Source organism: Orbicella faveolata, unplaced genomic scaffold, assembly GCF_042242905.1.
Source record: "Orbicella faveolata isolate gen_17 unplaced genomic scaffold, um_ofav_v1 contig_4, whole genome shotgun sequence".
Taxonomy (NCBI): Eukaryota; Metazoa; Cnidaria; class Anthozoa; order Scleractinia; family Merulinidae; genus Orbicella; species Orbicella faveolata.
Window position 1 is genome coordinate 9,135,750 of NW_028301569.1, and position 20,181 is coordinate 9,155,930.

The 20,181-nt window shown below is 38.2% G+C and overlaps 1 protein-coding gene across 2 annotated transcripts; it reads right to left on the reverse strand.

The window, feature by feature from the left end:
* Positions 1-1,807: 1,807 nt before the first annotated feature.
* LOC110068505 (histamine H2 receptor-like) lies at positions 1,808-9,562 on the reverse strand. Of its 2 annotated transcripts, XM_089276280.1 has the most exons (3): positions 8,926-9,562; positions 7,758-8,607; positions 1,808-4,998 (listed from the first exon to the last, which is right to left on the reverse strand). In XM_089276280.1, the coding sequence occupies exon 3, from the start codon at positions 4,960-4,962 to the stop codon at positions 3,976-3,978; it is 987 nt and encodes a 328-aa protein (XP_089132406.1). In that variant the 5' UTR covers positions 4,963-4,998; positions 7,758-8,607; positions 8,926-9,562; the 3' UTR covers positions 1,808-3,975. The 2 variants fall into 2 exon arrangements, with proteins under 2 accessions (XP_089132406.1, XP_089132405.1); XM_089276279.1 differs by lacking the exon at positions 8,926-9,562 and having other exon boundaries at positions 7,758-8,914.
* Between the last annotated feature and the right edge of the window lie 10,619 nt (positions 9,563-20,181).

Genomic DNA, 20,181 nt, shown 5'->3' on the forward strand with positions numbered 1-20,181 from the left:
ATGTTAATGACTCGTAGCAATTAGTCACATGAATACAACAACGCCAAACGAGTCGTTTACCTCGAATATTTCGAATGTAAGATCAAGATGTCGCAAAACTTAAGAATCAATATTCTTTTCATCTAAGATTTGACCAAGAAAGGGAATCATACCCCGACAACTTGAAATACTTGTTTTCGGCGACTACGCGGTGATCATATCCCAGTGTAGTCAAACTTCATAAAAAGAGGAATATGACTGAAAAAGAATTGCTCGCAGTTTAAGTGACTCAATTGAGGTCGACAGATGAGTTATACTTATTTATACGAGCAAGGCTACGAAATTAACAAATCAAATGGCCAAGGACTTGATTTCAGAAAAATAAATTTAAATACGTACGTTTTTGACCTTGACATCCAGTATCTACCTTTCTGTTAGCTACCTCTCCGGTGTCGCGATCCAAGTTGAGATTTACTATAGCTGCTTCGCTCTGATAAAACCAATAATTCGCCAGTAAGATGTTAAGTACATCATCAAACTGAATATACAGGCAAGAAAGCTTTATGATTGGCCGAAAAAAATCAATTTGTTTTTCTTGTGTTTATAGAAGCGATATCCCTTTGTTCTTACTCATTTTAAATTGGAAAGTGTATTCACTTTGACGTATGTTCGTTTATTAATAAGGAAGAAGGACGCTCTTGAACTTTCCCGACCCAGATGAAGTCATTGAAAGATTTATTGACTTTACGGGCCATAATTATTACGCACTCGAGGTAATATTAAAACCATACGATTACTTTGATGTTAAAATGCGGACACAATGCATACAGGACCAGAATTGACAGGGTTTTGGATCTGTCGTTCTCGTTTGATCGCCTACTCTCGAAGTTTCAGGATTCGCGCGTTCAGCAACAAATGACGGCAACTCCCACGTTTGTTTTCACCTCTGTGCGACGACACAAATGGATGACAGCTGAAGATCGAAACACGTGATCGACACTCACGTTCCACTCACTCGGACTGTGTTCCTCATTTAATCCCGAGTTTATTAAAGACGACCGGGATAAACTCCTGTTGTATGGGCCACGAGCCTTATTAATCACAGGGAATAGAGCAGTTTTCAATGCGTGTCGAAAATTAATTGATTTTGCATCAACTATGCTACAAGATTGGCTTAAAAAACTCGCGCCACTTTTTTCGTCCGATCAGAAATAAAACCAAAGCCAATCGTGACTCGCACAAATTGCACTCGTTTTCCCGCGCTTTGCGTCAGCTACATGATTACCATACTTTGAGTTTTGATTGGTTCGCTGTGTTGTCTGTGTCCTTTGTGATTGACAAGAGTGATTACTTTGGTTTTGGTTTTACGACACTGAATTGAAAACCGCTCTATTGGACTGTCATAAGTCTGGTTAGTCATTAGTAGTTATAACTCGGCTCCTAGAGTTCACCTGTTTAAGTTTTAAGAAATAGCCCAGTTTCGTGCTGAATAGTTGGCTCGAAAATGGATTATCACTTGTACTCATTCTAAAGCTGGTGAAACTTATTGTTACGAAGATAGAATCAGATATCATTGAGCAAAGTGAAAACAGAAGATTAGATTGTTGTTACAAAGTTGTTCTTCTTTATTACCGCCTAGGCTCATCTTTTCTCACTTCACGTTCAGCACCGTTTGTTTCTCGGCAGAAACAGGAGAGCTAACCAAAACAGGATTTCCTGATAACTACAGGATCGTTGGACTGTTATGTCAGCTGTTTTTACAACATGGGAAAACGTTTAATATAAATTTTAAATAAATAAATAAATAAATAAATAAATAAAGGGAGAATGCAAGAATATTTCTTATAATTATTTTTTCCCGAATTAGTACCGACAACAGTTTGATACCGGCAGTAGTTACATGATTGTGGCCTCGTAATAGGTATATTATCAAAGAAAAATTCAATTCAATTCATTTCAATTTTCTTTTCTTTTCATATATAGTTACAAGAATTGCTTGCCCCCCGCAACTAGTTCCAGGACTACCAGAAGCGGGGAAAAGAGTTTATATTAAAAAGAAAGAAAGAAAAAAGTAACGATGATTTACAATAAAATTAAAAAAAAAAAAGATGCAAGTACACAATAGAAACAACTACAAGTAAGGGAAAAATAATTAATCTAGAAAGTTACATGATCTATTATTCTTTTCAGTAAACTTAGGAAAATGTTTAGTTTCGTATCAATCAGACCTATTTTTTATTCCGTATAATACATTTTAATAAATTTATTTTATTTGGTTCACTTGCTGAGACGATACATATCTCTGATTCAACTTAATTAGATTGTACAAACTAATTTCCTGAAGTATTAAGTGGTCTGCTTCATAACAGAGACAATCATAGCAGGTCAATTAGTACACGTTGTAACATGTAATATACATTACCGTTATGGTTGAATACATTATCATTAATCATAATAATCAAGGGAGACTCTCCTGCAGTAAGATATAAAGAACACACATAGTACTGCGGTGTCCTGCAAAGTCCCAGACAGTGATTTACTAGTATTGATATCAATAAATATATGTTTATGATATATATTTTGCAAGCTTCTCTTCCTTGAGTTTGGATACCAAGCGAGGATACTCCTCCTACAAACGTCATTTTTTGTTCAGGGCAAAGCAACAAGTGTTGCTATCTTTTCCACTCACGGAGTAGCGAGGGACTGACTGAGATGAATAACAAAATAGACCCAGAGAGTGTGGGCGAGGATAAAAGGTGAGGTAATTCACGCTGCACCACCCCCTCCCCCCTATGAGTGTGATTGACGATCGGCCGCATGACCAACATTAAAACTCCCCATCGGGAACTTGAACGGAAGTAAGGCCCGTGAGCAGAGTCACTTCAATATTTTGTGGAAAAGATCTAAATAACCTGTTGACAGAAGGGTCTGAGAAGGGTCTGAGATCGGCTGGAAGGGCTGCGAAGGAACTGGCTGAAAGCGAAGTGGCCGAGGGGGGAATCGCCCCATCTTCAACTAGAAGACCTGTTCACAGGCTAAGATCGAATGGACTTTGTTCGCAGGGTAGAACGGAAGAAGATACATGTAGTAATCTCGTATCCAACGCAAAGGGGAATGTTCACAAAGAGATGATGAATGAAAAACATATGAACGAATAAAATCAGAGAAAATCGAAAGGTTTTTTTTTGGCTTCCCTCTGTTGTGGTTGTTATTTACTTGCAAAGGAAGTTGCGACTGTAAATCTTTTCCCCTCTCCATTGATTACCCTCAACAAATGCCTAACTTTTAGTTACCCCACCTGTTCCCCTCCCTTCTTTTGAGGAGGACAGTGGACGTACTGATGGGTTTTAATTCGTTACATGTATCCATCAAACCCACCCTACCTCCCCTCCCCTCCCCTCCCCATGCTCTCTAGAGGGGGAGGGTGGTAGGATTGGTTTGATGGATACACGTAAAAAATTTAAAAACAAAATGTTAAATGTTGAATGTTTATAGTGGACGACGCACTTAGCTAGCTTTAGGCAGGCCACTTAAACTGAAACTAACAAATATTGCAAATAAGCATAACAGGCTTAAAAATCCCAACTGGCGGGAGGTAGACCAGTTGGCTATTTACAAGTATGACCGAGGAGTTGAACTGGGGTCTACCCAGAAACAACTCCAACTAAGTAGTCGGAGTGAAACTTGAACCCGCAACCTCTGGATTTAAAGTCCGGCGTCCTAACCACTCGGCCACGCTGCCTCCAGGCGAATTAAAGCTACACTGTCAATTCTTCTGTAAATTAATTGTTGATAAAATAATTGCAATTGTTGTAATTGTGGACATAAATAAATTTAAAAAAAAAAACTGTAATTAAAGAAAAAATGTAAAAAACGTAACCGACGAGAATTTTGGTTGATTACATGAGACCAGAAGAATTCCAGCCGTGTTGGAGCTACGGTTCATAAGTACAGTTGTATAATTTGGGGAAATAATCTTCAACAACAAACAACAATCTACACGGTAGTTGTCTTCAAAGAAGAATGAAACGAGGGGGAACGAAACCGTGTCATGAAGTTCTGTTTGGAAATGCTTATCGCCTGACGGAAGTCTCGCTTACCAAAAACATAGATACATGGATTGAAAACCGAGGTGAAGAACCTCAGGTAAATAAATACATACTCGACAACACTGGGAAGGTCGTAAAAGTCACTTCCCAGGTTATGTTGGAGACGGACGGTAAAGAACGGCAGCCAACAGATGATGAACATCAGCAACATGACTGAAAAAATTGCCACAGCCTTCCACTCATGGTGTGTCCTTTTCTTGGTCTCGGCCCACCCTGGAGAGCTGTATTGCTTGATGTGACGATATTGACGTAATATTTCCAGGAAAATGTCCACGTAAATGATCGTCATGACCATAAAAGGAATCACAACATACAACACCAGGGATGCGACGTCATAGCGAATCTCGTGCTTCATGACGTCATCGTTTTCTTCCTCAAGATCTTCGCGCTCATAGTCAATCCAGGCGAGCTGTATCAGTGACGCAAATATGGAAGAACTCCAGATAAATACTGTAGCTATCAAAACTCTCTTCCTTGTTACCAAGGCATTGTAACGGAGAGAGTGTTTAATACCGATATGCCGGTCCACTGTGATGGCGAGTAAATGTGAGACGGTGGACACAGACGTGAATCTTAAGGCCAGTTGAGAAGGAACGCAGATCGAGGTTTGTCTGATGATATCACAACTCACGTGTAGTGGAATGCTTATTAACCCCGTCAGGAGGTCCGATAAGGCCAGGCTACACAATAAAAGGTTCATATTTGATTGGAGGTTCGCGCGAGTTTTCACTAAGTAAAGAACCCAACCGTTTAATCCAATGATGACGACTGCGAACACGAGAGGTGGCACATGGTAAGAAGCATCGAACACTCCTGCAAACTCGTCAGTCTCATTTCCCATCATTTCGATATCGGAGAAATTTTGGTTCTCCATTGAGGCAGCAGTGGACCTTTGGTAGTATTCTTAGACCTGTTCCAGTAAAAACGATATTTTAGTAACCTAACTACATCGTGCACCAACTTCAATTCAATATTCACATCTCTAGTGTCACTACAACTCACTGTGACAGTAACGGTAGTCTTATTAATAAGTAATCGAATTACCAGCCTGGATCAAAGAAGATAGTAAGAAGCTTTTGCGTGACACATGATGTGGGAAAAAATAAGTGCGCCTGAAAAGATAACAGATAAATTTATAGAGCATTTTCACATGACGTCACGGCAGCCATATTGGCGTTCTGAAACATTGAAACAGCGGCCATTTTGGTGTACCAAACCAATCCTGTGGGAGTTAAACGCTTTTCTTATGTAAACACTCTTTTTGCATGTATGATGCGAGAAAAAGTTCTAAAGACCCTATTCATAAATGGATGCCAATTAAAAATTATTTTAAAGTATTAAAATTAGCCCAACTAAGCTGATAATTCAAAAGAATTTTCCTCTCAAACGAGGTTAGTTGGGCTAATTTAAATGCATACAAAAGGATTTTTAAATTGGCAGGCATTCATGAATAGGGTTCATAGATTAAGAAGCTATAAGGCCACGTTTACCCATTCTGGATTGTTTAACGACTTATTTCATATAAATCTGTAGGGATCAAATGAAGGGGTTTAATAATTCTTTAATTATTTATCTCGTGAAGTTTTATGCAAAACCTGTGTAAGAAGGTCTCTCGAACTGATCTAGAACGCATTAATGGTTGTTGTTTAGGTAGACATGGGACTTGCTTTAAACATATACAGTTCTACAAATTTAAATGTCAACTCTATCTATTAGCAGTCGATTTACTATCCTGAAAAACTTGTTACCATACCATCCACATGCAAGAGTATTGATTTATTATCGATTACTTGTCGATCTGTAGTAATTGTTCATTTTGCAAAACGCTACTTCACATCCATCCACGGTCTATTTATTACCTTTGAACCCTTTTCAGATCGGGTAGTTTTCGAGTTCTACAATGAACCACGTGCTGGGAAATACGTCATAATAACCAAACAGTCGCCATGGATTTCTCAATTTTTGCAAAACATCGGAACGACTCACAAATAATTAGATTCAATAAAACAATTATTATAATAAACAATCAGCTAAATCTAAATTTTCATTTAAATTTTGTACATGTATAGTATAACTAAAAGAAATTTCAAATCTGAAAAACATTTCTGCCAGCAAAATACGGTTGCCATGGACACATCGTGTTTCGAGTGTAATGTCGTGCCTTCCCAAGATAAATTTCACATACATAAGTTCACGGGCAACTTTTGCCAAAAAAAAGAAAAAAAAAAAAAAAAAAAATCACAAAACTATAAACGGTTAAAACGTCACGGGCGCATTTCGCCCACCGCCTAAACAGGGCTAGCCATTTACGAATGAAGCACCTCTTTTTTTCTGTTTTCCATGCTTTGCGTTCATCAAGTCTTTACGCAACACTTTGGAAGAGCACTTCAGTAGCGTACGTTAAAATTGCTTCTCCAGGTGTAGCCTAAGGCAATGTCTAGCGTAATTAATAAGTGCTTTAAGCCACGGACCATTCTTTCAAATTTACAACACATAGTCAGTGAAAATGGTGATATAAAGAGGTAGCAAAAAAAATAATAATAATAATTGTGTTTTTTCTAAGATTTTCCTTTCGTTTTTAAAAGTCAGTGTTATCTGCATTGTGCATTTGTCTTCCTGTATTTTGTCGTTGAGATCATTGATGCTCTAATATTGATGATCTCATATATTGGCCCCGTTTATAGCGAGGAAGGTTACCGCTGTTTTAAATCTCACAACAACACTGCCGAGCAGCAGAGGGAACCAGCGAGAAAAAAAAAAATTTCAATAGATCATCAGATTACCTTCCGTACCTGTGTATATTCATTCAACTATCAGAGACTCACGCCCAAGTTTGTGAGAAGTCTCACTTTGATAATAACATGGTGTTCCCTATAGCTTTACATATATTTACCAATACATTTAGACCATATCTACATCTACCAAGATTGAATCGGGAAAATCTCAAGACAACACACTGACTGTAAAAACTGAACACACCAAATGAATCTAAGAAAAAATAACTCAAAAGATGTTGACGGATAGGATTTGTATGGATTTGAAAGAATCCAAGGAACTAGAGGTAGGTATCTCCTCGTGGAGGCAAATCCAGTCGACGATATAGTTCTTGGAAAATCGGAATCCTTAAAAACGTCCTTTATAGCATTTGGGGTTCTGAAATTACACTATAAACATATACATGTACGTGTAATCTTGTACCTTCTACATTCAAGGCTCGTTACTGGCTTTAGTCCATCGTTTCAATTTTCGTTCTGTCGAGCGCATTAAAATTCAAAGGCCACTCATCTCGCTCTACCCATGTTTGTCCATAAGTCATATGCCTAAATTTGAAATTTGGACAGTTTTTGATGCAAGGAGCAAAAGGTAGTATTTAGATATGTTCTGGATGGTTTGCGGTATTATTTCTGTACCTTTTTTGCCTTTCGATTTGTATCTGCAAGCCTTGTTTATACATTAGGTGGACATCATATACATTTGTACGTGCGTGACTCAGTGTCTAATTGTCTAACTGTTTCATTTCCCCATAAGTTGCTTCGAAAGAACCGTTTTTCCTTCAAGCAATTCAACAAATTGTTTCATTTTACCTTCAGTCATCTTTAACTAGCGGCTACTTATTACCATTATGAAGGCAGCAGGAAAATACGGATAAAATTCAAAAAAGAAACCCACCTTTTTGTCTTATTTTCACTTCAGCTTCCGTTTCAAAAGTATAATAGATATTCTTGGCTAGAATTTCCAGATTTTTCGATGAAAGCCTTTGCAATTGGGTTAGTGAAACCAATTGTTTCGCGCCTAATTTATTTTTGCCTTCGTTCGGTAGCAAGCCACTGACACACTGACATCAAATGACCCGATCCCCCGTAATGAGTTACTAAAAGTCCTGCCAAGAACCTTTTAGCGAAAAGCCTATGTTCGCAATAGAAAGCGAATAACAAATAAACAAATGGGATTTCCTTTTGCATAAAATTAAATACTTGAGCATTTTGTTCCGCAATTTAGAGCTCTCGAGCACTGAAAAGAGACAGGCTAAATACTCTCAGGTATATACGATTGTTATCGCACGTATTCAGAGGTCTACAACGATTAAAATTGAACTCGAGGCATGTTACTAGTGGTTCAGTATATTCAAATCGTCGGCTTTCTCTTTATGACTAAATATGGCTGTTGTTTGATTTCCACTGGAGAAAATTATATTGCAAGCTGATAAGTTTATATAATGTGGCGAGAAGAGAGAGAAACACGCCGCAAGAACAAAAAGAAAATTATAAATAAACATATTGAGCTATATCGCGTAGACAACGGTCTTCCTCCTCTCTTCCTCTTTCGTTCTTTCGTTCTTTCTTTTCTTTTTTTTTTTTTTGCTTTTACCTTTGAATACAAATGCTATTAAAATTTTGTCCATTACCACAGAAAGGTTTCGTCGAAAACAGGGACAACTTACCTGGTTCGGTGATGGCAGAATAAGCTAATTCTCAGCTACAGATATCCTCACAGAATGTTGTTCAGCGGATGCAATCTTCTAATAAGAAAATCAAATCAGTCGTGCGTCAGCGTGAATTATCCGGTAGATATTGTTGAGAATTCACTGAAATTGTCCACGATGGCTCGTGACACCAAACCAAGCTTTATTTTCACAATAAGAATCTTTTTTAGCTTCATAGTGGAACCTTTGGTTTAATGCTTCTGCCATTTAAGATTATCTTTTCTTTTAATTTCAGTATTTTGTCTTGCATGGAACAATCTTGTCAGAAGCGTGTCCACAAATACCTACATTAGCTTTCTTTTGGCACAGTAGTGTTACGCAGATGTCGAGTTTGGAGTTCCTAATATTCCTTACCTGTGGCAGTAAACACTTGAGTGTCGTTCTTACATGTGAAAAGACTAGTTATCACCAGCGCCAGCCGACTACTGCGATCAATGCACTTTCAGACTCAAACTCGTTCAGACAAGACTCTTGGTGTACGCGTGGGTTGAAAGCTGTCGCAGACTGGGAGTGTTAACTTCAGTGCGGATATATATTTTGACTTGCCTTGTATAAATAGATCCGATATCCTGCAGAGTGGGTTCTTACTTTATGCAAATTCTTGAAGGTAGTTTCACCTGGATCTGTTCACCGTTTTCGCTAAAATTCTCTGAGAAAACTAAACCATGAGATAAACCTTGCAATCACTCAGCAATGCAATTTTGTTCGCGCATCCAACGCACTAAATTAAATCAGTTTGTTCTTGCTTTTCCATTTGTGACAAGAGGCTCGGGTATCAATTATATCAAAGAAACATTCAGATTTGGCCCATTACAGCAACTCTATGCTCATGGGTTCCTGACTGATAAGCATTTTAACTTTGACAAGCGGAATTATTGTTATCAAAGGTCCTCGATGCCTGTCTATGGTTTAAATAGCTTATTCCGGAATTGCTATAGATTCCAGATTCAAATTTGAAGCGAGAGCCTTACCTCAGACTAATTAATACGCAATTTTTCTTTTAAATCTTTAGTGACCGCAAAAAATTGCCATGTATTTACAGAAAACATCGAAAGATGGCTTTGAAATTAATTTCCTTCGCAAAGGCAAACAAATCGGTTCTTTGTCTAGCAACGGGTAATTTATCTATTTATTAATTTAGAAATTAGTTTTGTGCGTCTTATAGCAGCTGCGAACTAATTTAGTTTTCTTTGCGTAAGGAATCCAACTTTTGTATTTTGAAACTGAGTCAAAGCAATCTTGCCTCTCACTGTTCGGAAGCTGCAAAGCGTTTCAGAGAATTATTTCAAAGACAATGACTAAACCACATCGATTGTAACCGATCAACTCAGTCACGATAATAAAGAAATTTTGTCAAGGAGGCCATTTCTAAACCCAATAGCTCAGTGGTCAGACGTAAGTCTAATTAACCATAGATAGGACGAACAATCGCGTTGGTGAAACTGTCGCTTTTTATAATGACGGTTCAACTTTTTCTTGATCATAGTGAGTTTCTGTTAATAAAGAATAGATTTTTTACGTCAATAGAAGAAAATTTAGCACATCCGGAGAGCTGTGGTGCGTCCCAGCGAACACCGAGGATTAGAAACGCTTTTTTTCCCTTTTTTTTTAAAATAAAACCGGTTCGTTTGGCATCAACTGGTAGTAATAATCTATGTCTGTAGACAATATTATGTTTTCGTATTTGTGATAAACTTAGATTGGCCGGCAAAATTAGCTTTTCGGCATTAGTTTAGGCTAAAAACCCATTACGACTTAAGTTGTGAACAAGTTGGAACCCATATTGGCTTAGAGTCGTGGTGAGAAGCTGTTTATAATTTATAAGCAATTTATTTTACCTGCAGAAAGGGTAATTCCTTTTGAACTCTATGAATGAATTACTATGCCCTTTTAAGGACTTTTTCCTCATGCTTTTCTCAATGTTTACATAAGTTGGAATCTTTTTCACAAAAATACCTCCAAGCACCGGCTCGCTGACGGAAAAACTGTTTCCATGTGACATCACGGCGGGCATTCACTACTCATTTATTGGGGAAAAAGTTTATAATTTGGTATATACACACAGCAAGTGATACGCATTGTTCCTACAAAGAAACCAAGACTGAAAGGGTGTGGAATAAAATCCTCTGCAAAGCCAAGTCGACGATCTGAAAATCAGCAGTGTAAGGTTCTATATCAAGACTGCATATATCGAGGAAGTTCTAACTCATCATCCAACCGACCGTTGCCTATATTCTTCTCGCTCTCGAGCATGCACTATACACTATACAACATAAGCCTGATCTCCCAAATATTTTTTGTAAATAATCCTTTTGCCAGTATACATTGTCAAAGGGATTGCCTTTGGTGAACTAGAGTCGAGTAGTTTTCACGGCGGAAAAACTACAGCATCTTAACAGGAAAAAGTGTGGCTAAAACACCAGAAACTTACCTTATAATTTTACTTTTTGCCTTCCCTTTTCCCGTTGGTATCAACTTCAACTGTCCGTGAATCCACACCGAAGCGAAACCGTAAGTAAAACTGATTGCACTTTGACTAAAAATGAGCCGACAAAAAAATCGGATTAGTGAAGATAAGGCTTGACTCAATTTTCATTACGAGCTTTGCTTTAAAGCCGAGTTAAATAGGTACTCGAGACTTCCTTACTCGAGCCACATACCCATCTGGACGTATCAGAGGTTAAAGCCTATTTATACTCCCAATGATCGTCGACCCAGAGTTGCTTGCCTGTCTATCTGTCTCAAATTTGGCCTGGCTTAGTAATTAAAAGTGATTGCTTTTGTCACATCACGAAATCTTTTCTAGATTAAAAATCTAATCAGAAAAGTAGGCAGGCAAATTATAAGCTTGTTGTATAGAATGAAAAACTTTCATACGGTCTCAGATTCTAGATCGACATCAGGGTCCCTTCAAAGAAGCAATTTAAAGGTGCTCGTTCGAGTTTGCTATGTTTCATTCATCACTTTAATCTCACTGCTAAAAATAATTCATATATAAAAAAGGCATTTCATGACTGAAGATGTTTTCTTTAATAAGAATAACACATATAGAAAATAAGATGATTTCCAGACGCGAAAACTAAGTTTTCTCCTTTCGAAAATGAAGTGAAACCTTATCGACTATAAATCTTTATGATTAAGGAAGTTTCTCGGACAAAAACCCCCAGTCTGTGATTTATCCCTTGTCACAAGTTAGGTGAAAGCTAAGTAGTTGTGATTTCAACAAGCAGAAGTCAATTCTGAACAAAGACACGCTTGTTAAAAGGTAAATATTTCATTGCAAAACGTCTGTTTAGCGGTTCCGTGTCAACACTGTCGATTGATGCGTATCTCAACATTAATTTCAGATTATTTTTGTTATCTTTTCTTGTTTCACACCGCATCATTTATTATTTAGTTATACATATTGCATTGCCTGCTTATGGGTTTCAAAGAAAAATATCAGTGTCGGAGCTATTGAAGAAAAAAAAAAAAAAAAAAAAAACGCCCGCCGCTTTGAACGTACAAGCCTTTAATTCACACACGGCAAATATAAAATGTTTCCTGTTTCTTCAAAACAAAATATTTGGATAACGTTAGTTACATCGGTAAAACTTTAATTGTACCATCAAACGATCGTGCAATAAGAGAATTGAACAGTGGTTGTTCGATTTTGTTGCGCTTGTTCACGTGCGTCACAAGGATTTTAAAAATCTTCGCCAAAAAGTTCGCCAAATCACAAACATTGAGGTGCTCTTTCTAGGCGTATCAAAGATTTTTCCATATAAAAGCTTAGAATACAAAACTTAGAAAGACGTTAACAGAGAGACTTTTTAAGTTTCATATTACTGCAAGTTTTGAAAGAATTTTGTAGCTTGAGCGTTGTCTTGAGAAGCGCAATAGCTGATTTTGATTTTTTTTGCCATCTTACAAATCTAAGAACGCTTCACTGAATGTAGTCGCGAGAGACCAGTAGGTGAGGGGCCTGGGACGTCTGACTCTTGTGGTTTCACTGGGAAACAATTTGTGCCGCAGAACGTGAGAGATTTGAATAGAAAGAGATATTTACCAGATGACTTGGAGACAAGGAAGTGGTACATTTAGGTAAATGGTGAACGTGATATAAACCAAACTTTATATATAAGCATGCCGTGAAACGCTGATATAAGTAAACGCAATTTGCAATGTATAACGAACATGACAAATCACGCAAAATAACCACGTTGGAGATATAACGAACGCCACGATTCAAGTAACGAACATCGTTATTAATTAAACGCTTTGATTCAGTGCAAGAATCGTTATCATAGAAGGCTTAGAACAACAAACAATCGACTTCACTCAAGCCGTAGATCAAAACATAATTCGTGAAACTTGGCCTAAAACGCAAAAGTATGAGTTTAAAGTAATGATTTAAAGTAGCTTTAAGAAACGAAATTTCATTTTAGATTTCTATTGCTTAGCAGAATTGCCCGTTGGTTTTCATGGTACATGTACGTGGTTTAAGAACAAACCTTGATATAAACAGAACCTCGCGGTAACATAAACAGACCTTGTGGAAGCAGTGTTTCCCTTGGTGTAAATTAACCGCAAGAACGAAACACGTTTATCAAAAACTCCGCTCGCTTTAATTATCACAAATACAAATATTTACCCTGATGGGCTCCTGCCCTGGGGGAATTATTTACCGCTCGTAAAATACGGTAAAATCCTCTCCAAAAGAGCAATTTAATGTTGTTTTTGATACGTTTCGAAAACATGGTGGAAAGCTATGAGGTAGAAATACAAGTGATGTTACCATTCATTCATTCATCCATCCATCCATCCATCCATCCATCCATCCATTCATTCATTCATTCATTCATTTATTCATCATTCATTCATTCAATCATTCATTCATCATTCATTTATTCATCATTCATTTATTCATCATTCATTCATTCATTCATTTATTCATCATTCATTCATTCATTCATTCATTCAATCATTCATTCATCATTCATTTATTCATCATTCATTTATTCATCATTCATTCATTCATTCATTTATTCATCATTCATTCATTCATCCATCCATCCATCCATTCATTCATTCATTCATTCATTTATTCATCATTCATTCATTCATTCATTCATCCATCCATCCATCCATTCATTCATTCATTCATTCATCATTCATTTATTCATCATTCATTTATTCATCATTCATTCATTCATTCATTCATTCATTCAATCATTCAATCATTCATTCAGATCATTTAACTATTTATATTTATTTATTATTTATTTAATTTATTAATCTATCTATTCTTTCGTCTGTATGTTCATTAATTTGCATTTCTTTCACTTCATTCATTCATTTACCATGGTTATTCTTTCATCGCTCCTTTTTCTTTACTTTTACATATCCGGTTTCTAACCATAGAAGTGAAACGAATTTTAAAACATGTAGCTCTTCTATGTTAGACGGTCAGTCAATCAACCAATGATTAAACATATCGTCCATTGGTAACCAACGCATTTAGAGAGGGTACCAAAAAAAGTGCCGGGGGGGACACCCATATAAAAAGAACCAATAAGGGTGCTCGCCGGAAATATTGAAAAGAACCTCTAAGCATTTGCTAAGAGATACCAAGATCCTGTTTTGTGGGCGTGGCTTGAAATTTTAAAAACAACGCATCAACTGACACTTAATTTTTGATAGCGATAAAGTCGATTGCTTCGAATGCCTTCCACTCGTTAAAGCCTTGTCGTAAATCTCTATCCTGTTTAATATTAAGTTTATTATAAACCAAACGGTAAATAAAATCGATTCCTTTAATGGTCAGTTGATTGACAAATATCTCCTGTAGTATTTGTTTCGGCTCAACACCTTAAAAGGTACTAGAAAAGCTTTCACTGTTGACCCTTTGAGGCTGAACACCCTACGAGGCTCCGAAGCTGCTTTTTAACCCTTAAAAGGTACGACGAGGACCCCCGTCCGAGTCCCCCCCCCCCCGGGCCGAAAGTCACCTGGCTGAAAGACATATGTAAGGCTAGATCAGGGGTCGAAAAGTTTTCGTCAACAGCAACCCCGCTCCTTTTAACTGCCCGGATCTGCCAATGTAGGGGCCAATTAACCAGAAATACAGTGTGGCGCTAAATTTTTGCGATTTTTGCGGTTTTTTCCACGATTCGCCAAATATATAAAAGTTGCCACTGGCGAAAGTATACATACAAACATCACAAGTAGAATCTTGTTTCTGCCATTTATTTAAAAAGTCTCTTTCGTTACTTCTCTAATTTTGTTTCTTTTGTCAATTGCATGCAGTTTAATGTAAAAATTGCGAAAATGTTGTCATTTCAATCTATGTTTCAATTTTAAAAACGCGACCTCGCGAAAAACGCAAAAATTGGCACCCAGCACTGAAGAAAAAGTCCTCTACAATCGCAAAAAAACTAGTTCCCGCAAAATACAATGATATTACCGAATCACAAAAATAAACTCCTGCAAAAATTTCGTCCCACACGATACCCGCTTTATTTTAATTATTGTTTCAAATATGGTATAGCTCAAACCAAAAGACTAGGATCTATATCATAGTCTCTTTCTCAACCTAAATGTTAGACTTGCACTTCCATAATACCATTTTCTGTTACCGATTACTATACTCAAAAAGTATTACAGAGTTGTAAAATGTTGTAAAATCATAACTCGCGCCGGCTCTCCAGCTGAACCCAGCTAGGGCGTGGAACGGAAAAGACACAGTGACGCTTTACTATTTCCTAAATGAATATTCGAGGTCACGACCATGCAATTAACACATAAAGGTGATAAAACTAGAGCATCGTTTAACCCAATTCACAGGTGAAGAGGTAACCAAGATATCAAGAAAATCTAAGGCCTCGTGCACACTTCACTGGAGGAATTTAAAAACGCAACAGTCACCGGTCATTTTGGATTTGCGTTTAAGTAGAACTCGGTCAGGGAATCACATGATTATCGTTACCAAGACTAAATCGTCGTCGAGAAGCTCCATTTTCAAAACGTTTTCCGTCCAAACGAAAACAAAAGCGGGCGTTTTCAAATTTCTCCTGTTTGAAGAGCGTTTTCAAAAAGCTCCGTTTTCGTGACGGATTAGTGTGGACGGTAGGCCAAACCGTAGAAATATAGCTGCGTTTTCAAATTTCCCCGGCGTAGGGTGGATGCTGTCCAATAAAATATGAAATTTTATTTGATAGTAGTTTTCATCTAAAATGGACAAACATTGCGTTTTCATGCAAGTTCATTGTGATCAGGAAATGGGTTGTGAGAAAATGCTCTCAGTTTCCTGGATATCAAGCCATCTGATGAATTGAGAAAACTGTAGTCTCATTCTCAGAGGAAATGCAGTTGTCACCAAGCAATTTGTTTTTAACATCCGCGAGTCGGACCATGCATTTTTAAAATTGTTTGTACCTCGCGAACTTCAGATTGGCAGTCAACAAGTTCTTTGTTTTAAATTTACTTTAAGTGTTTTATCCCTACTTTTTTGAAAGTGGTATTTAAATGCCAATAAAGATCGGCATGAGGATATCCGTCTGCTGCCTGTCTAACCAAATGTAAACGTGCATAGTGACTAACTTGAGTGCACAACCCCGAGGCCCGGACTCTCATGTGAAAAGGTCGGGGATGCCCGTCGAAACATCTGAATTAAATCCCTAAAGGAGACCCACCTGGGCGTAACACTAGCTTTTATCAGCGTAGAAGGAACCAAACTACTCGCAGGGTACATTTTCTTCGATGCTTCGATTTCGTTAGAAGCTCCGCCTCCGTACCTCGCCTCTTCCAGGAGTTCAGTTAGTTGGGTCGCAACGCGAAAAGACGAACGAAAAGATAGGGGACGAGCGGCATGGGAAGAAGTTCGCTCTTCGTACGAAGCCTCTCTTGAGCTCTCCTCTTTTCCTCTCCGCAGTTCTTTTGTGCTGCATCGTAACGAACAGAATGTCTGAAATACATGTGGGCTACCTCTGAGACAAAGCACTCGCGCGCGAATTCCTACGCTCTGCCGAGTCTGGTGGCTGTTAAATCGAGGCTAGCAAAATTCCCCCATCTGCTATTTCAAGTGCAGTGTTTTCAGTGTTTTGTTTGTTTGTTAAGCTAGTAAGGTCAAATGTTTTCTTTTAGTTTTATATTTTTATTTTGTATTTGTTTGTTGGCTGCTCGAGTTTTGGAGTAAACAATCACTCTTGTTCCACTGACTGACACGAAAATAGAACAAAACAAATTTTATAACTTATTGGTTTCCGGGGATGTACATAAATATATTTACGTTGAAAAGTTTGAATTATATCAGTGCGGAAACTGGAAACATTAGTAAGCGGAAACGTTCTATTTTTAAGTACAGACTTATGAAACGGAAACTCCCCTTAAGATGTTGAAAAAGCCATAAATTTCTAAAGCGTGAACTGGTAATTTTGCATATTCCGGCTTTTGGATTCACTTTGTGAAAGACAAGTACGTAAAAAAGGACTTAATTCGTGGATTCCGTTAAATGCGACGGGACGGCCACAGCCAAGAGTTACAGGAGCTACGTCCGCCGGTTTGTGCATCTTGGAAAGTTAGCCTAAATTTTCAATTTCGTCGTTTGTAATCCGTGTCAATCTTCTCCATCCTTAACCATCCTTGTTCGTTTATGGTTTATTATTATCTCTTTGGTATTTTTCTATCATAGTGAACTGCTACTTTCAGGTTTCCTTCAATTTCAAGGTTATCTCGTATTTGACCAAAATAACCCAAAATACCGTGCCCTGATTCATAGGCTCGATTTCCGCCGCTTTCTCGAGTCCGGTCTTTCCCGAACAGCGGCTGGTAATCGAACCTACCTGATTCAGGGTTCTTTATTTATCCATGGAGTCGTTTTCTAAGCAACATAGCTAATTTTTGTATCTGGTGCTAATGTGCTTTTGGTGGTCAAAAAGATAATTCTGAGTTGTAGCGACCTTCGTCAAAGATGCAAAGATAGTCTATGTCACCGACCTCCCTCTTCGAAAGAGAAACAGTCGGTCTCGGATTTTTCTTTTGGAGACGGCGGCTGTAACACACGCTACTGACCAAGATCGGGGAATGTCGTATTTTTGTACCGACAAAATGCAGTGTTCTTTTTTATAAGAAATAAAAATCTGCATTTTTAGAATTTTAGAAGTCGCTGCCGAACCGAGATAAATGATTTCACAGCTGTTTTGAGTTCTCCCTATTCAAATTTAGATGTTCCCATTCTAAACACGCTTGATTTTCCATACCTATAGAACATAACCCAAAAATACACCTGTGGAAAACATATCACTTTGTGCTTCTGCACAGCGTTTAGCCAATCACAGTGTGCGCGTTTTTTAGAAGGTGTTTTTCCTCTTCCCTTGAGGGCTCTAGTCGCAAAAGGTCTCAATCTAACGAAGATGGCCCACATGTGTTTCCCATAAAATAGCATTCACGCCCGGATACGTTGAGAAAATTAAATTTGGAATTCCCGATATCATCAATAAAACGATCTTAAATTTGATAGTGTTTGTCAGATTGCGTGTAGATCCCCTTTACCAAAACAAAAAACGTGAAACAGTGCACACAGTGCTTTCTCAGACCGAAAGTTTCCTTTCCGACTATAAGCGTACTACTCCTTTTGTGAAAAAGGTGCAAGGCCCTTTGTACCCTAGACAACGAGCAGTCTCTCTTTTGCGCGAAACTCTACGGGAAAGAACGCATGCAAAGAAGAACGCAGGACAAGCGAGCGGTCGTGAGGTTGAGCTTGAAATGCGAAGCCGTGAACAAATACACAGTCACGTTTGCACAAATTCACTTGTTTTGGGTCCTTCCCCACGCCGCTTTCGAGCTAAAGAGAGACTTCTCGAAGCCTCTTTGTACCCCGGCCAAAGTGACTGAGACTGCCGCTAGAAATTGTATCGGAGTTCCCGGCTGTCTAATGCAAGGCCGTTTTGCTGTTTATGATCATAAACATCCTAAATACCTTGGAAGAGAATTTAACCATGGACATTGCCTCAGTCACGTCTTTTTTTCTGGCTACGGTCCTGTTATGAAGTAACTACGGATTGTTGTACCCTCCCTCTCCCCCGTCTTTCTCCCTGGATGGAGTGCTTGTCCATCGAAGCAGGGTCACTTCAAACCGGCATTTTTTTTTTCTTTTCTATACTCATTCATTCTCATTGGTGGACATTATTTAGAGAAGGAAGGATTAAAAACCGCAACGAAGTTTCATCAAGGAAACGGCCGGGAAACGCTGAGCGCATTCGCCTCTTACGCTAATTACAGAACACGGCAACGTTTTTCAACATGACTGAAACTAAAATGGTTTGTGTCAGTCCGTGATGTTCGCCACATCCACAGACCGGATTCTATAAGTTCACAGCCAAATCTGCGGTAAAATGAGGGAAAGCTGACTCCATTTTGCGCGAAAATCACGAGATGTAAAATCATTAAAGACCGGCGAAACGCAGTTAAAGGCCTGTGTGTAAATGTTCTAGAGATAGCGGCATCTCAATACATCTTGAAAGCGTTTAAAACTGGTGTCTAAGACTTCTAACCGTTAATTTTTTTCGTAAAATTTCTTTCTCTAAGCAGGTTGTATTAGGCATTTAATTGGTGTGTTTGTAAAACTATTATTTAACAAGGGGTGAGACTTTTTATCCTCCAGTAGAAAATGTGACTGCCGCCTTTACGTAACAACTACATGTAATGTAACCACTTGCATTGCAACAGTAATTTGAACTCGTACTGCAACGCTATGTTAGCTCATGTTGGACTTCCAGAGTTCGCTTGCGCTTGTAGATCAAGACAGCCATAAATTTCGAGAAGGAACTACAAGAGATTACTACCAGGGTAGTCTAAATTGACAAAATTTTGTGCTCAAATCAGGGTAATTAAATAACGCTTTATGCCAGTTACTTGACGCAATTACAAACACAAAGAAGGACACTTCAATCTGCACGAAAAGGGCTTCAATCTAGAAATTCCTGGGATTTTCCATGTGAGCTATTTACGGCTCAAATCTAAGAACTGTTTGTTCAGATAATTTTAGGGCACACATTAAGGAAAAAACAAATAAACACAAAGTCATTACTGACCTGAAAGAATGCCAGTGTCGTCGGCGTGCCGAACTCGAAATGACCACAAAAAAATGAGTTTGCAAGCTGTTTTGCATCAATTATCAAACACTCTTTTGGAATTAGCGCCTGTAGAGGAACAGGCCGAGTTTTGTCGGTTAGCCGTGATGACACACACAGACGACAGCTGAAATGCCAAATATTCCGATATCATAATCCCTTTATCTGCTATTAGGATATTAGAGGTCAGCTCGCCCGTTCCGTTATGAAAAATAGCAATTTGGGATGCCAAATGGAGAACACAAAGGGTTCCAATTTTGTTTTCATTTTTATTTCTTGCCATTTGGCCAATATAGTCATGTTCTTTGCTTGTGCCTCAAATAACTGCTCTATCAAGACCCAGGATTCTATTCTGCCAGGGAAAATCTAAATTTGACGAAGTAGTTTTTGCTCAACACTGCTACAGAGGGCTAATTCATAACAAGCTGCGATGAAACCTCAAGGCAGATTGTACTTACAGATAACTCGATTATGAAAACATGGCAATAATTTCCTGAGT

Bases quoted from the DNA above. Each gene is read 5' to 3' on its own strand.
- LOC110068505 (XM_089276280.1), bottom strand. From the start codon at position 4,962: ATGGAGAACCAAAATTTCTCCGATATCGAAATGATGGGAAATGAGACT.